Source organism: Nannobrachium achirus (genome assembly GCF_963921795.1).
Source record: "Nannobrachium achirus genome assembly, chromosome: 20".
Lineage (NCBI taxonomy): Eukaryota > Metazoa > Chordata > Actinopteri > Myctophiformes > Myctophidae > Nannobrachium > Nannobrachium achirus.
Genome location: NC_137827.1, coordinates 16758639 through 16776764, shown reverse-complemented (window position 1 = coordinate 16776764; position 18126 = coordinate 16758639). Strand labels below are relative to the sequence as shown.

Genomic DNA, 18126 nt, shown 5'->3' with positions numbered 1-18126 from the left:
GCAATATCCTGGCATTCATTTGCCCTCTCACCCTTTCCCAAGTCGTTATCACCGTAATTGACCTATGCTCACCCGCCCGCTGTAGCACAGAGACAGAGAGCAAACAACATACACACACACACACACACACCAAGTCAGACATGCAAGCGTGAGTGGACACACACACACACACGTGCGAGCACACGCACGCACGCACACACACATACATACAGACACACAGACACACGCACAAAGAGGCGTATCTCATTTCCAGGAGGCAGCGGGCACTGCAAGGGGAGGGGAGGAAGGGAGGGCAAGAGATAGTGAGAAGAGAGAGAGAGAGAGAGAGAGAGAGAGAGAGAGAGAGAGAGAGAGAGGACGAGCAGAGCTGAAGCCGGCAAGACAGTGAGCCAGCAGCAAGAGAGAGAGATAGAGACAGAGAGACAGAGCTCAGCTAGATAACAGCAGATCCAGTAGGCGGTGGGGGAAACGACAGCAGGAGAACAGAGAGAGACTCAGAAACCGTGCAGAGAGGAGGAGGCACCAATTTGCCGTTGCCAGTGACCGTGCGTGTCTTTGTTGTGTGTGTGCGTGTGTGTGTGTGTGTGAGTGAGTGTGCGTGCGTGCGTTTTCCACGGTTCTCCTGAGGGGCCGTGGCATCGTCAGACATGGCGTCGGAGCCCGGCGCTCCGTCCAGGGTGATGTTCCAGGCGGCGGACAAGGCGGAGGAGCCGCCGCACCGCAAGCTGGGCAAGCTGACGGTCAAGTACAACCGCAAGGACCTGCAGCGACGGCTGGACATCGAGGAGTGGATCGACGGACAGCTGCACCTGCTGTTCGACTGTGAGGTGAGCACAATGTGTGGGCAGGGAACACACACACACACACACACACACACACACACACACACACACACACACACACACACACACACACACACACACACACCATCATCTGTACCCAGGGTCTTCAACAGGGGCCCCGGGACCCCCAGGGGGTCCTCAGAGTTACTACAGGGGCTCCTCCAAATCTCTGTGTGATAGAAATAAAAAAATAAAATAGCAGATCTACAAGCTCACAACTTGTAGATCGGCTATTTTCGGCAAGGAGGTTTGGTGTAGAGGGGAGAAGTATTGACAGTTCAAATGGTTAAATATCTGAAAACACAAATTGTCACGAATCCAAAATGCCCTAATGATTGTGCTGGCAAACAATGAAACGATAATGGAATCTTTGACAAGGTTGTGAGGGTCTCTGCTCCATCTCTCTCTCAACTAAGGGGGTCCTTGGCCTGAGAACGTTGAAGATCCCTGATCTGTACACAACACACATGACAAACAAACAAGATGCACACAGATAATGTCAGGCGTGGGAGCTGGGCGGGGAGCAGAGGGGAGGAGAGAAGGTGTTGAGGGGGTGACTGTGTGGGGGTCCATCCATCCATCATGCATGCGGGGTGGGGAGCTCCGCTTTGCTGCTGTGATGTTTTGGCACAGATATGGCTCTCTACGTGGAAGGTTGTTAGTAAACTTAATTATTAATCATGAATTGGTGCAATAATAACCATGGTGTTTTACAGATAAGATACACAAGACACACTTATTAGATATTACATGTTATTAGTATTACACATTGGTTTCTGTGTCATTATGAAATGGTTTGGCGCTGCACAACTAAATATATCTTTCAGGGCAATAACCAATATCTTATCTTATGTCTTCTATCTGATCTTTCTGGTCTTGAAGGAGGTAAAACCCCCAGCGATTCATGTAAGAGGAAGTTGGAAAATGTATGAACCACTTAAGCCTTACAGTATATACTTAGTTGACTGGGGAGGGGTGCCCAGAGCTCTAGTATTTCCCGGGTACATCCCGCCTCTCCGACATGTCTCCTTTCCGACATGTCTCCATTCCGACACTAACCCTATCTCTAACCCTAACCTTAACCCCTATGGGAGTGTCGCCACTCCGACAATTAGAAGTCAATTTCGGAGTGGCGACATGTCGGAATGGAGAGAGACTCCCGTATTTCCCACACCACCAAATCTCTTGGCCCAAAAATAGCCGATCTACAAGCTCACAACACATCAAAATGCAATGCGTTTTGAGCTTCTAGAGATTGTCTGTTTTTGACAAATGTTGGTCCCAGAATTGTATAGGGATGCTAGGGTTTCATGTGCTTATTTTATGATCTTCATTCCATTAACTTCTTATGCCTTCTTTACCCCCCTGGTAATATATGCAAATATCCCTGTGGGTAGAATAAATTGCGTTGCCACAAACAGGGACACTTGGATTACAGAAGCAGATCCAAATTCCTTCCCCGCTGCCTCCTTCTCCTTTCATCTGGCTTACTGCTGTTGCTGCTGCTACTACGCTGAATTTCCCCACGGGGATCAATAAAGGTTTATCTTATCTTGCCCCAGAAACAAACAATTATGTCACACTTGCAAGTCTGTATTCACACCTACTATAAACAGTATTCTTGTAACGTGTGCACAGTATTGAAACCGGCTATGTCTTAGAAGCTACAAGTGTGGTGATATGTAAGGGTTGTGTGTGTGTGTGTGTGTGTGTGTGTGTGTGTGTGTGTGTGTGTGTGTGTGTGTGTGTGTGTGTGTGTGTGTGTGTGTGTGTGTGTGTGATAGGATCAATGCTTTCCAGACCAAATAATAGCAATAACACAGACATCATCACAATACAAATCATCCTTAGTCGAGAGATGATTGTGATTATATCTGTCTTAACCACTTACAGTATGCCCTATATACTTTGTTGTACTCCCATGAATTGAGTACAATGGACCAATGGAAACAAGCCCTGCAGGGCTTTTTGTGTTATCATTTTAGCATAGCTTTTTGACTGTATTCCCGTTAACAAACTGGTTAATAAAGTATTCAATCAATCAATCAATCAATCAATCAATCAAAAAAGCCGATCTACAGCTCACAACACTTTGCTTGCTTAAAGCGATGATTATTACCTTATTGCACTTGGAAAATTCAAATGTATTCTATTTCTATGCTATTCTCGCTTTTCTTTTTCTTCTTTTTTTCTATCTCTGTTCTATGATGATATGCCCTCCCAAAATAGGGACACCAGGTTGAAAGGTTGTATGGTCATGACTCTACCTCCATGTCTGATGCATGGCAGTGGAGAGTGGATGAGTTCTAAGTATACTGTACAGACTAGCAATGTGCCAGTAGACTTACTTATCCAACAGTGAATAAGTAGGCCTATTATACAGTAGGCAAAGGAAATAAACAAATAATAGCTTCTGACATGTAAGAGAGATCCAGTTTATCAACACAGTTAAATTAACCCATTTATAACTGTGAGCGTGTACAAATGAATGCACTAACATTTATCCATTAGTACCGCTGCATGAGATTGTACAAATGCAAGCACAGGAGTGAAGTGGGGTCTGGGGATCCCCAGGGTTCCAGGGAGGGCAGGGGACCCCAGTAAAATGAGGAACACCGAACACTTTAAGTCCTATTTCACAAATAACAAATATTTGCTGATCTGCAAATTCACAATGCGTCGCAATGCAACATGTTGTGAACTTGTAGATCTGCAATTCATATTATTTTTGACATTTTCTGCCTATGACAGGTTTAAAGTGGTTAATTTCCCAGTAAGGGCGAGATCATCAAACAGCCTACGGCCTGGTTGAAACCGGGTTGCCAAAAACAACAACCCGGTCACTAAAACAGTGCCCGGTTGCTAGAAACAACGACCCGGTCGCTTTTTTCCCCCTTTAGCCAAGGTATGGCAACTGCCATACCTAGCCATACCCAATTGACCGGGTTGTTGTTTCTAGCAACCGGGCACTGCTTTCACGACCGGGTTGATGTTTCTAGCAACCGGGCACTGTTTTAGTGGCCGGGTTGTTGTTTCTAGCAACCGGTGCAATATACACAATATACACAATGCTGTACCCCCTTTAACTATATTCTGTTCCCAATAAAGCTCCTTTGAATTGAATTGATTTCATAGATAGAAAAGAACACATAAGTGATAATTAATGAAATGATTGATTGATAATCAATCCCAATTTGGGCATGTCATTAGGTGAAAATCGTCAAAAAAGAAATTCAAAGAAACTACAAGTTCACAGCGTGTCGCATCGCGACACGTTATGAGCTTGTGGATCGCCTATTTTCATGATTTTCGCCCGACACCGTTGTGCAACGAAATGCAAAATATAACTCAAGTGGTTAATCGATTTGTTGATATATAAAAATAAATAAATAAACCCCACTTCTCAATTATTCGATGAAGTGAATGATGGAATAATGGCTAACAGGACAATAATCAACAGTCCCAGCCCTGGTTTGCAGCGTGGGAGGAGACGTGCCCTGTCCACGTGCTCCGGCCTGGGCCATGAATTTTGCATGGCCTCAGGGGAAGGTTACTCTGCTGCTTCTCCGAGTCTTCCGTGTGGAAGCATTTACAGTCAGTCCCCAGTGTCACCGCCTGAATTATTTAGCTGCATCTCTAATTCATACCTGCCTTGGGATGGTGTGGCAGCCCTCCTAAGCAAAACCTTGCACCTTTTTTTTTAGGGGGGGGGGGGGGGGAGACATCGAGCTGAATGTATCAGAAGAATGTATCAAAATTAGTTTCAAGTAGTCGATAAAGTTGACATAAACATTGTCTATGACTCCAATTTTACAAAGTATAGTCCTGGTCATCTGTAGTAATGTTGGAGTCATTGAGGGAAGGGATTTTCTCCACATTGCCTTTTGTCTGCAACAAGGGTTCTCAAAGTGGGGTCCTGGGACCAACCACCAGGGGTCCTTGAGGGGGTTCCAGGAGGTCCCCGTTTAAATGATTGATAGTTAGGAACCAAATGGACTCTTACATGCTTGTAACTCTGAGAGCCAAATGGACCAGTACGTAACCAAATGGACCAATACTGAGAGTCAAGTATCATAGTACAGTCTGCGGTGATAAGCTTTTACCGCAGTGTAGTCTTTTAAAGTCAGAAAACTACAACATTCAATACGAATTGCCCAGTTTGGGACATAATAAACTTGACTTGACTTGACTTGATTAGCTGCGGTGAAGAGCCATCACTGCGGACCTAGACATCTCTCCTCTGTTTGCCAGACCCATGAAATGGGTAGGCCTACATAAGCAAATGTCGGTCTGTCCGGGTTTTCTATATAAAGGGTATATATGATGATGACATGATGATGACATGCCTACAAAAGGCATGATGTCATAAATGATGATGACAGACAGGGGGTCTGGCACAACCAGGTTGACCTGGTCTAGTTTTACTTTCAGACTCCCCATCACCCCGTTCACTGATTGGTCGATCTTGACCAATCAGTGTGCCCCCTGGTTTCAGAGGCACGGACTCACAGTGATAGGACTTCACCTTGAGTCCGTGACTATGATGGCCTCCACTTGTTTTCTCATTTTTAGGTGATAGCTTATCACCTAAATGTTGAGGTGATAGCTCTTCACCTCGCACTATGATAAAGCCTTTAAGGGGCTCCATAGACATAGAAAGGTAGACGCCTCCTTCGGCTAGGGGGCGTATGCATTGAGCAACTAAGGGAATCTTCATCACTTCCATGTTCATTGCTTCCGCGTGCGTCAGACATACGGAAGTCGGTAAGCCAATCAGAGGTAGGTGAAGGCGGGTCTTTACGTATGCAGCCTGTAAGAACAGCTGAGCCGCGCAACATCGGAACTGGCTCTGTTGAAATGAATTGTAGCCCTTGGATAACTCCCGGAAAGGTCGCGCTGTGATTGGCCAGTAGTCACTTTGACTGACAGCGCTCCCTTAGTTTTTCCAGGAAGTCCGGACTAGAACTTTTCCACATCGCTCCAATTAACTGCAGAGGCGAACAAGGCATCTAGCTCTTTATATCTGTGCGTGGCTCAGCTATGCATTGAGAACCACTGGTCTGCAAAACAAGTGCTATGACCCTTTTGGGCAACTGTCAAGTCTATTCAAATACATACAGTACTAGGCTGTATCTGGTAGTATTATACGGTAAGGTTTGATTTTCAAAGGGAAAAGCTTTTAAGGCTGGCTTAAGGCCTGTTCACACTGAGCACTATAACGATAACTATAACTATATCGTATATATTTTTTTATTGCGACCGTAGGTCGCACTTACTACAGAAAGCTGCTCGAGGTGTCCGTCCGTCCGTCAGTCCGTCCGTCACACACGTCACACTTTTGCCCTGCTCATATCTCCGCAACCGTTGCCCCGATCCATGCCAGATTTTGCACACACACTCCTTACCTGCCAAACTACAACCTACAAGGACCCCCGGAGCTCCAGGGACCCCCAGCTCCCTCGGGGACCCCCAAGTGTAAAAAATGAGCACATGTGCAGAAATTACCAAATGACCACCCCAACGGGGCTGCTCACGGGGCATTCCCGGGGACCACCCACTCCTGGTGCTCCAGAACGGATGCAAAAGTGGTGGCGCCCCCAGTGGAGGACCCCCTGCCACTGCAGCTCACATAAAATGCCGTAACTCGGGCTAGGAGCGACCGGGAGAGCCGGGGCCGGTACCTATTCGTCCGCCTTGGCGGCGCGGAGACCCCACCCCTCATTTCTCACATGGCCCTCTAGCGCCACCATGAGGCCGATTCAGATTTTGCCCTAAAAACACGAAAATCACTACACAGTATGTCTACACTCATGTCATCAACATGGATCAGGAAGATTTTGGAAAAACACATTTTTGCTCTATTTGTGGAGATAAGTGACCTACGGTCGCTTATCTCCCGATTAGGGAGTCTTACTGGTAGTTGTTGTGAACTCATCCGATCCACTTGACTAGTGCTCAGAGTAAATTACCATTTAACCCAATCTCATGCCCCTACCCTTGGTAATTTGTGCAGTCCAGCGATGACTTTCAGGCAGCGTTAGTTGGAATCATAATTCCTAATCATGTTTGCTGATGGTCAGTCACCAACAGGACCACAAAGTGAGCCATCATGTTCCAGTCTAGGACAATGCCATCAAATAGTGTGATGACTCATACAGAACTTGCAACTCAATGTCTCTCTAAGACAAAAAGAGATGCTTATTATCGACTTCCACTGAAACCCTCCTGTCACGGCACTGACTTTTGGCACAGCTGCGGAGACAGTAAACTAATATAGGTACTTGGGAACCATCCTGGATGACAAAATGACTTTTGATGCCAACACTGACTCCACCGGCAGATCTTTCCCAAATAGGATAGCATGCTTAACAATAAACATGCTGGGAAAGATTGTAAAATAATTGGCAAAAGACTATTGCCACTAACTAATGATCTTGTCCATGTTTATCAAGTTAGAGGCATTCTAACATACTGTACATATCGTCACTGTCGGGCAGAAACCTTGTATCTCCAAGTTTCAAATTTGTATGTTCTTTCCCAAAGTAAAGCCCTGCGTCATCATTCGTTTCGAAACGGGTCCCCATTCGAAATTAATGGGAGTAAATTTACTCGAATCAATTTTTTGTCTTAGGAATGTGACAAAAACCAAAAAGTATTATTGAACTCTACTCTCCATGGCATGAGTAATCAATAGAAAAAAAGTCATTTTGGGGGTGAACTACTCCTTTAAAGCTATACTGTGTAAGTTGCTCAACTAGTGGTCAGTAGCGTCCGCGTCTTTCGGACGTTTTTCGCCGCGGACCGGGCCTCACACCCCCGCATCACCCCCGCGTCTGCCTCCACCTCGCCGAGATCTATCTTTAGAGGGGTCCCTGGTTCCTGTGCGTTCAGGCATTCCGGAGAAACGGAGTGTTTCACCCGAGTATAGATAGAGACACACTTCAAGATGCGCTGTGATTGGCCGGCAGTGTATAACCCTCGCTGTGATTGGCCGGTAGTGTATGATGACGTAATTTTTGCGCGAAAACCGGACCCCGGTCAGGATCATAGAAAACATATAAAGAGAAGGCTTCAGAAGCTGAAAATAACGGAGTGGGTGTTCTAAAACTTTAGCGATTTAAGAGTTAGGACAATTTTAAGATTTGTTTTATAAAAAAAGTTACATGGTACAACTTTAAGTCAACTTGCATAATTTGTTAACTCAGTTGTTCTCAAAGTGGATTCCAGGGACTCTCTAGGTTCCTTTAGGGGGTCTATATTGACCCTTACAAGTCTGTAACTCTGACAGTGTACACACATGGAACCAAATGGACCCCAACAGGTCCATTTAGGGTCCATTCGTAGACTGTCAAGAGTTAAGGCAAGACCTTGAAATGTTAAAGTTTGAGAACCACATCAATAGGTTAAGATATTGTTAAATGTCCTGTGGATGTACCGTATCTTCCATCAATGCACCCAGTTGCACTGTCTAGTGTACTGCTCCATAGCATTAGGCCGACTTTCTATGTTCATGCTTATACACACACACACACACACACACACACACACACACACACACACACACACACACACACACACACACACACACACACACACACACACACACACACACACACACACACACACACACACACCTCTGTCTCCGTCCTTTGGACAATCCCTCCACCTAGCCATTTCCTATATTATCACCCCCCTGTCCCAAGTTATTACATTATGTACATGTTATTTGTTATATTTAACTCATTATGTATGTATTAATCTGTTTGACTAATGTGAAGAGCTGCTTCCACAGCACACACCAAGTCAAATTCCTAGTGCATGCACGTATCCAGCGTATTGCCTTGTTGGCTTGTGGTAGACATTTTTGACAAAATCATCTTTTTGCCACAGACAAAATGAGCGGGCAATGATGTTATCACTTTTGTTTTCAGACATTCAATATATATTCAACGTTTTGCATTGAAACATTTTCACGATTTTTCAAAAATAGCACATAGCTTGCAGCGCTGCACTCGGTGCCGTCCTGTGAGCCTGTAAATCTACTATTTTCCAATAGCTCAAAGTATAAAATAATTCCAGGCCTAAAGCATACTTCATTAGTCCGTAGACTCCTTAAACGTACCAGGGTGACCATGAGACTTCATCTCCATCATGCACTGTGGTCTTTTCAAACGATACCAGGGCTCACTGCACGAGGTTAATGAACTGTGATCTCTTTGTTATGGAATGTTTGGTTTGTAGACAGGCTGACAGCTCCTGCCCCCTGACAGGAAAAAGGAAAGAGAGGATCTGATAAGTTCTAATCTACACACGCCAGTGTCTTCTCATAAACAGCCTGGTTTCCTGGACATGGGCTCCTTAACCACTTAAAACCCATATACTTTGATGACAGGGGTCCCCCAGGGGCCTGTACTTTGCCCCCTCCTTTTTCCATCTACTCTCCGAATCTCTTTGGCTGAAACTAGCTGATGTACAAGAAACCGTGCTTAACATTTCACTTCAATTGTTGTCCTTTTCTTTACAGTAAGCATGGAAACATGGCACAATTTATACTGTATATTTATTGAATTCAAACAATATATTAACTACAACCAAAATTATCTATCAGTTATAAAGAGTTAATAGCGTCATGTCCAGGGCGTGTTCTTGTACATAGCTGGGGGATGCCTCACGCTGCAGAAATAGGATGCTCATAGGGCTCCTGCCTCTGCCCATGGGCCATATGGCTCGGCAATCATTGGTACACTTACAGTACTTAGTTATAATGTGCAAGTCGGACCAATGGTACTTCGGACCAATGGGACATTGCATGGCACTGTGTTTTCAAAGATCACCCACTCTGTGGCACGGCCAACATCAATCAAACAGGGAGCAGAGGGAGCGCACACCTGTGTTGATGTGCTGCGCTGACCACGGCAGGGAATTTAGTTGAAAAGGATGAGGCCGCACAACTCTTAGCCACGATGCAAAAATCTATTAAAAGCTGCAGGAAAAGGAACCTGGTTTCCTGTACCTTTTAAGAAATGTTTGCGTCGTGGCTAAGAGCTGTGCGGTCTCATATCCTTTTCAACAGTCAACATCAACATACACAACAAGATTTTGGGATATCCTGTAGGGAAACCTGCACAAATCTATATGATGGTAAACACTAAACTAATTTAAACCAGTGGTTCACAACCTTTTCAGGCAGCGACCCCCAAACGAGGCATTACATTTTGTACATGTAATCTAATGTGCACTTGGACTGTATGTCAGCACTGTGTGTTTTTCACTATCCATTTAAATGTTCTGTCTTTCTGTTTTTCTTGTTGTATGTTATATAGCAGCCTGCATGTCCAAGACAAATTTCCCTTGGGACCCAATAAAATAATCTTGAATCTTGAATTTTGTATAACACAGTTCTATTGTGAAAATAGCTGATCTACATGCTCACAACGCCTCGCGCTGCGAGGCGTTGTGAGCATGTAGATCGGCTATTTTCACAATTTCTGCCTCTAATATTTGACCACTTGGCCAATGTTCTTATTTTCATTTTAGAGGTATTAAAAAGTCCTTAAATTGTCACTTTAGAAATGTGCAGATAGCCTCTATACACCTAAACTTTATGTTGGTTTGTAGTGAGAAAACAATGTTGCACATTAAGTTAATCATCTGGGAACCCTCAAAATAAGTCTCGACCCACAGGTTGAGAACCACTGATTTAAAAACCACATGAACCTAAATGATCTTGAAGTTTAGTGACACTGAGCTCATGGTAATGAATGTGTTCCAAAGTCTAGTGAAGGTCGATCCTTCACTCCCTCTACAAAACTCCCACTGCTCATTAGACTGCTACTCACTTCCCTGCTGCAGTTTAACTTTGTGCTCCTCTTCATAAGAGGCACTTCGATATTCATGAATTCATAAATAAGTGCCGACATTCATTTTAGCACCAGTCTAATGCTCACAACTTCAGAAAGTGCTGTGGAGTCATTTTCAGCACCACAGCTCTATTAGGGTGCTGTTTGCCTTCGACAATGAAGGTAAGGCCTGATTTAATACTTCGTTGGACGGCAAAATATAAGACCTTACAAGCTCAGAGCGTGTTGCATCCGCGATGCGCTCTGAGCTTGTAGGTCTGCTATTTAAGGACTCTGTGGTATGACGGAACATAAATTAGGTTCAACTCTTGCACCTAAAGATATGGAGCACTTTTAGAAGGTGGAGGAAGGGACACGTTGTGTTACATTGTGACAAATGCACACATTATGCAAAGCTCTCATTGATATTCAGTGGCGCTCTGCTGGATAGCTGTGCAAAACATCACCTGCAGTCCTGCTTCAAGCAGCTCAAAGGGCCACCTAGCCCTCCAGGGGTCCTCAAACCTTTCCATGCCAAAGTCCCTGCACCAGCACCCACCCCTTATTGTGAAATGGTTAAAAGAAAACCCCATGTATAAGCCATTTGCCATTTTGTTTTTGCAATTTCTGAAAATGTTTTTGAAAATGCTGAAAGAATTTGTAAAACTTTTGATAATAATGACATGCCTAAAACATCTGGTTGAAAGGGGTTAAACTGGCCCAATAATGTTATTGAATCTGAATTGAAATAATGTCTGCCCTGTCGCCCCCTTTGAAGACCTGTGACCTGCTAGCCCAGTGCAGTAGAGCGATTCCGGGCAATTATGGTTTATTTTTAGGCAAGAACTTTGGGCAAGTTCTTTATTTAGAACAGGGGGATCTTGCAATTAGGTTGTTGAGTCACGGTCCAAACCACTATAATCGCACAAGCTCAGCACAGAGCCCACTTAGACAGAAATCATCGCACGGGCCACTGCCCAGCATTATTTGTGTCATAAAGAGACAGTCCCCTCCATAGCACTATCACCGCCACTCCAAACCTGGCAGCATTTGTCAATTAAATTGTGGCAAAGAGGACTCTGTAGTCTGGCTGGAGATTTCTTCCACCACTCAGCACTCACTCCCGCCCATTGATTATCTCTCCGCTCATCCAGAAAGCCCGGGGTGTGAAGCCCGTCTTTCCTCACCGGCCATTAAAACTCCCCAGCTGGAAAATACGTCTCCGAAATGGCCAAATCTGAGTGTGCACCTGCTGACTCCAGATATCTTGGTGCTTATGGTTTCCGAAGCCCCTCCAGTCAGCAATCATCGTGTCCTCTGAAAATGCTGAGGATGTGGGCTTCACACACCAGTTGATTAGACTTGATATTTATACAGCTGCAGACTTACTGTCACTGTTCCAAACTTTGCTAATGGTTTTCAATTATGTTGGAACCTATATAGCTGCCATTGCTGTACATGTCTGATAATGATACTGGGGCATTAACGACTTGTGAATTCGACTCAACTCGACTCAGTAAAAAGTTGAGTTGAAGTCGACTTTATCGTTTGATGACATCATCACATCACACACGACCCCCCAATTATTTTATAATAAAGTTTAAGTATATAGAGGGTATCTTCACATTTCTAAAGTGCCAATTTAAGGACTTTTTTGAAAATAGCCGATCTACATGCTCACAAAGCATGTAGATCTGCTATTTTATAGAACCATGTTATACCAAATGTAATGTAGCACTGTAATATTGGATCATTCCGTCCTTGACAATAAGCAATCCTACTGTTTGAATGCTGTACAGACGCACGCATAGTGCAAAAATAATGATAGAAAAAATACAAAGGATTTTCTTTTTCAACTTCGACTTTCTCTGGTGGGAGTCGACTTGTGTAATGAAGTCGACTCAGTCGACTTGTCGACTTTTCCGTTAATGCCCTAAATGATACTTCTGTATGGTTGAGTTAAATACAATACAATAACTTTTCATACAATTTAACTACCTACTCTTCCACTGAGAAATGACCCTGGTGTTGGATATGGATAGGACACCTTCTGGTTGGTTAGTAACACTGCCTGAAGCTCATACTGTATACGCCCAGTATCTCGCCTGGCCAAAAGGAGAAGGACTGAGTGAGTGGTAGATGCTTTGGTCTTCCACCCACACAGAAGATTTCGGTTTGAATCCTGGGTGTTACAGCTATACCTCTTTCTCAGGAGACAACATAATACCTACGGATTGCAGCTTTAGCCACAATGGGACCTAGAGTCCATATTCTGGGTCAACCTTTGGCCTGAAAATCATGGAGTTGTGAGCTTGTAGATCGGCCATTTTCAATGACAATATTTGGTGTGGAAGGAAAAAGGAGGGGGCCAAGTTACTTCGTGCAACGCTGAGAGCTTGTACATATGCTATTTTTGAAACATTTTTGAAGAAATCTTTAAAGTGTGAGAACTACTGATTTAGAAGACATCTAGAATCGGCCTTTAGTTCTGAATGGGTTAAGTGTTTAATATCACTATTTGAGCTTAAGTACAACTTGGATTGGATCAATTTAGAGAAGAATACTGATCTGTGATCAGTAGTCAGGTTCACGTCAGGTCCGTCCAGGTTGTGTAAATTCACGAGACAATTTGATCTCCTCATTCTATGATCATGGCTCATGTGCTGTAATGTATATGTCATCAGCTTTTCATCGCCACAATAACACTGTAGCAACCCTAAGTAACCCTCTGTACATTATTTAGTTTTTTTTTGTTTTACAAGCTGGTATGTTCACTATCAGTCACCTGAGATGCCGTTCATTTCTCGAACATCAACATAAACTCTAATGGTTGAACTAAATGTCAGCTGGTCCTGGTTAGGCCATCCATGGAATCAGACGGTTGCAAAATGAGAAGCAAAACCTCCAGGTGAACCTCACGCTTGCCTTGGATGCTCCCAAAGTCTTCCTCATCTACACAACAAATCACTTTTTGTGTGTGAACAGAACCAAGACAGTCAACACGGATGTTTTAGTAGTAATGTTGACATACAGTACAGTACAGTACTAAAACTGATCTCACCATAGCTTAGACCGAAGCCATTGCAGTATGAAGTGACCCATCTCATCTTGTACTTTCGTTTACAAATCACCATGTATCGGAGTCATGTATCGGAGTCAGGTTCAGAATATTGTCAGTGATGAATTGCAACTAATCAAAGCAGTAACCATAAGTAATATACTTTTAATTTGCGCAGCAGTATTACTTCATTTCCTGGTGTGTAGCCTACTACACACAGTACAAATCCCGAGGGTAACCACTTAACCACAAAAATATAATTCCTATGATGATTATGATTCTCAAAATTGGGATGCCAGTGTTAAAGTGTTTAACTTTTTGCTGTGTAGGTCACTTGAGTGCATGCAGAATCTGTGTCTCATGACTGTCTCTTTGTCTTTTTCTGTCTGTCCGTGCAGGAGGAAGAGATGCCAGAGTTAGAGATCGACATAGACGAGCTGCTGGAGCTGTCTGATGAGGAGCAGAGGACCAGACTGCAGGTGAGTGACTGTGTACTGCTTGAACGGTTGACATGCTCTAACAACCAGGGGCGTCACAAGGGGGGGAAAGTGGGACTGAGTTACAAAGCCCTCAATTATTTTATCTATTGAAAAATAGCAGATATACAAGCTCACAGTGCAGCACCGAGTGCCGCGCTGCAAGCTTGTAGATCTGCTAATTTTGAAAAGTCGTGAACATGTGTGCAAATCTTTGAATATATGTATTTTTTAAGCAAACGTTTGTAACTCACATTTTGCTTCTGGGGGGTCCCTGGAACTAAATATTTTGAGATGGGGGTCCGTGGCCAAATACATATCATTTTGGGGGTCCAAAAAAAGGTTTGAGCATCACTGACATAGAAAAAAAGTAAAAAACATAGGTTTTTCAAAAATAGCAGATCTGCAAATAGCAGCTCGCAGTGCGGCACTCGGTGCCGCACTTTCAATAAGCACAAAATATTGAGTAATGTGTTCCCAGTCTAAATGGGTTAAATTCCCCCATCCCCCTATGAAGAACATTCATGGGGGGCCCGCAGTGAATCCTTGTACCCAGGGCCCAGAATTTGGTGCGACACCTCTGCTAACAACAACACACACATTTCACATTTGGCGGTCGTAGCTGACTGGGTAGAGAGAGAGGCTGTCTGGTAATCAGAAGGTGGCCGGTTTCCTCCCCGGTCCGCTCAGACAGTGTGTTGAAGTGGCCCAGAGCAAGACACTTAACCCCAAACCGCTGAACCCTCGCATCCCTATTCTGCAGCTATGGCAATGAATCTACAAGCTTTCAACACGTCGCAAATGCATCACGTTATTTTCGGCAGAGATATTTACTGTAGGGCATAAAAAACAGGAGGGGGCCTATACAAAGCCCTTAGCAATACGATCAACTATATTTAGGGTTTAAGTGGTTAATACAAGGTAAATGGTAAAATGGTGCATTTATATAGCGCCTTTATCCAAGGCGCTTTACAGAGATTGTGCATTACATTCACCCATTCACACACACATTCATACACCAATGGCGGAGGAAACCCTGCAAGGCCCCAACCTGCTCACCGGGGGCAACTAGGGGTTCAGAGTCTTGCTCAAGGACTCTTCGACACCAACTCTGAGGGAGCCCGGGATCGAACTGGGAACACTTCGGGAACTCTCCGAGTTCTAAAGGCGGTTTCTCTACCCCTGAGCCACTGCAGCAGTTAATAACGTTAACCATTGCTTTTAACCATTAGGATGGCTAAATGCAGAGGCCAGATTTTGCATAAAGTATGAGCAAGTGTTCAGTTGCAAAAATACTGCCAAAACAATTAAAAAGGGACTACATTATTCATACAAAGAAGCTATTTTTACAGCATGGTGACAAAGGGTCCAGCGGTTTAGAAGAGGCTTCTGAATCTCTGTATGTCCCCACAAAAGTACAGATTACAGCAAACCACATAGCTCAGCTCAGCTGATGTCTGCTATGCCAATGACAGCACACCTCATGCTGCTAAGCTCACATTAGCACAACAATGGTGCTTCGTTCACAAAATGCACTCACAGTAACTTGCAATCCATAGCTATAGATCGTTATAGGGAAGCCACGTTATTAGACTCCAAGACTTCCAAATTTCAAACTGTGGTACATACGTCACCAACATCGAATCCACCACAGTGCGATGAGATATATTTTTAATTGTCTTATGATTACCATTTATCATTCTACACCTTGTTATACGCCTAAAACCTGTTTTTCTTTTTACAAAACACAAGCAAAAAAAGCAAGTATTCCACGACACACGGGGAAGCCCGTCTTCCAAACGACCTCACTTCTCACTCGATATTCCACCCTGTTCTGGGCCACATTCCAGAAAGCTGTCGGGAAAAAGAATTACAAGCACTTCAAAATACGACCTTGTTCATATTGCACACATAAACCTGGGTATATATCTAACTTAGTGGGGTAATAGCTTTACAAACCCCTGACCCAAGACGAAAAGAACCCTTGTGCAATGTTTACCATGAAAGAGCAATGTCCACGTTGTGACTCAGTCTAATATTTGTTTCTTCTCTTCAATAGGAGTTGTTGCAGGAATGTGGCAAGCCAAAAGAGGTGAGTCTCAAAGGAGAATTCCACTGCTTACAAGAAACCACACATACAAAAACACAGCATGCAGATCAGCCACACACATGAAAACCTGACAGAGATCAAACCATCGACAAAAGAAAAGCCAGAGTCATGTCATCAACATGGATCTGTCCCATTTAGCGCCACCATCAGGCCGATTTTTACATGCGACCTGATGGTCGCTTATCTCCCTTACTGGTTTTAGGAATCCAACAAAAAACGAAAAATATTATTGAAATCAAGTCTCCATGGCGTGAGTAATCAATAGAAAGATCATTTTGGGGGTGAACTACTCCTTTAATAAAGAAGGCGCTGGAGCAACTCGGACGACTTGAGCCTTTTTTATTTACGTCACAGGGTGCAAAACACATTAAGAATGTGTCAAGTTACATCTTCGTCAGGACATACTATATCTTATGGCCAGTGGGCGTCACAAACGTAACATCCAGATTTGACTGGCCAGTGGGAATCACAACATAACATCCAGATTGATTGAATGATGAAATTTAGCTCTAAGCTAACTCCGGCTGGTTTACACTGAAATGTTGTATGTTTGTATTTATTATGCAACATGGCAATGTCAATGTGTCCATTAACTGGTACTGTCCTGTCCAAATAAATAAATAAAGAAAAGTAAAGTAATAAAGTAAAGATTGATTGGCCACTGGGCGTCACAAATGTAACATCTGGATTTGAATGGCCTTCACATGATGTAGTGCAGTGGTTCTCAACCTTTTCAGGCTGTGACCCCCACCTTATGAACACTAAGAGTTGAGGGATTAGCATTTCATATGACACGGTTCTATTGTGAAAATAGCAGATCTACATGCTCACAATGCCTCGTGTTGTGAGGCATTGTGAGCATGTAGATCGTCTATTTTCACAATTTCTGCCTCTAATATTTAACAATTTGGCCAATGTTTAATTTGTCATTTTAGAGGTATTAGAACATCCTCAAATTGTTACTTAAGAAATGTGCAGACACCCTCTATACACTGAAACCACTGTTTTCTATTTTCTCACCCTGTTCCTTTAGGACTTTATCAACAGCCTGGTGTACAGGATCAAGGGTCTACGTAAAATGTCAGGGCCCTTGAAGAAATAATGAAGGGTCAAAAACGAGAAGTGAGACAATGTGAATCCTCCGCTCTCCCCCACGTCCCGTTATTCCTCATGTACATGATGTCAGTGGGATGTCCCATGCATAACTATTCCCTATGTCCATGTGGTTTACATGTCAGTGTGTATGTGTGGGACCCTCTCTCCTGCACACATGGGTCAGTGTCGGTATCATACAGAAAAACTGTCCATTAGGAATGTTTTTTTTTCCTTTTTTCTTTAAACTTTTATTTATGGACAGTTATAGCTTTTTGACTCCCCTCAACATAGACATAATGGACCTGTGTTAAAAGACGTACAGTACTGTATTGACTATTGCTCAGATGGACTTTTTTTTTGTTTGTGCAAGACTGTACATTTTTTGGTTGCCTATGTATGTACATAAATATTTTTTTGGTTCTTTTAACAGTGTTGTATGTCAAAATAAAAGAGAACATTTTCAAACAAGTCTGTGGATTAATAATCAAATACATTATATCTGATTACATACAGTACAGCACATACAGGCCACAAAGTGAATGGTAATTGATACACGCACGCGCACACACACACACACACACACACACACACACACACACACACACGTGTGTGTGTGTGTGTGTGTGTGTGTGTGTGTGTGTGTGTGTGTGTGTGTGTGTGTGTGTGTGTGTGTGTGTGTGTGTGTGTGTGTGTGTGTGTGTGTGTG

The 18126-nt window shown here is 43.6% G+C and overlaps 1 protein-coding gene across 1 annotated transcript; it reads left to right on the top strand.

Annotated features, from left to right (window-relative positions):
• Positions 1-647: 647 nt before the first annotated feature.
• On the top strand, positions 648-17427 carry ppp1r14d (protein phosphatase 1 regulatory inhibitor subunit 14D; the record flags this gene model as incomplete). The annotated part of the gene is made up of 4 exons (XM_080751386.1): positions 648-827; positions 14138-14218; positions 16275-16307; positions 17359-17427. The coding sequence occupies 4 exons, from the start codon at positions 648-650 to the stop codon at positions 17425-17427; spliced, it is 363 nt and encodes a 120-aa protein (XP_080607512.1).
• Positions 17428-18126: the final 699 nt, after the last annotated feature.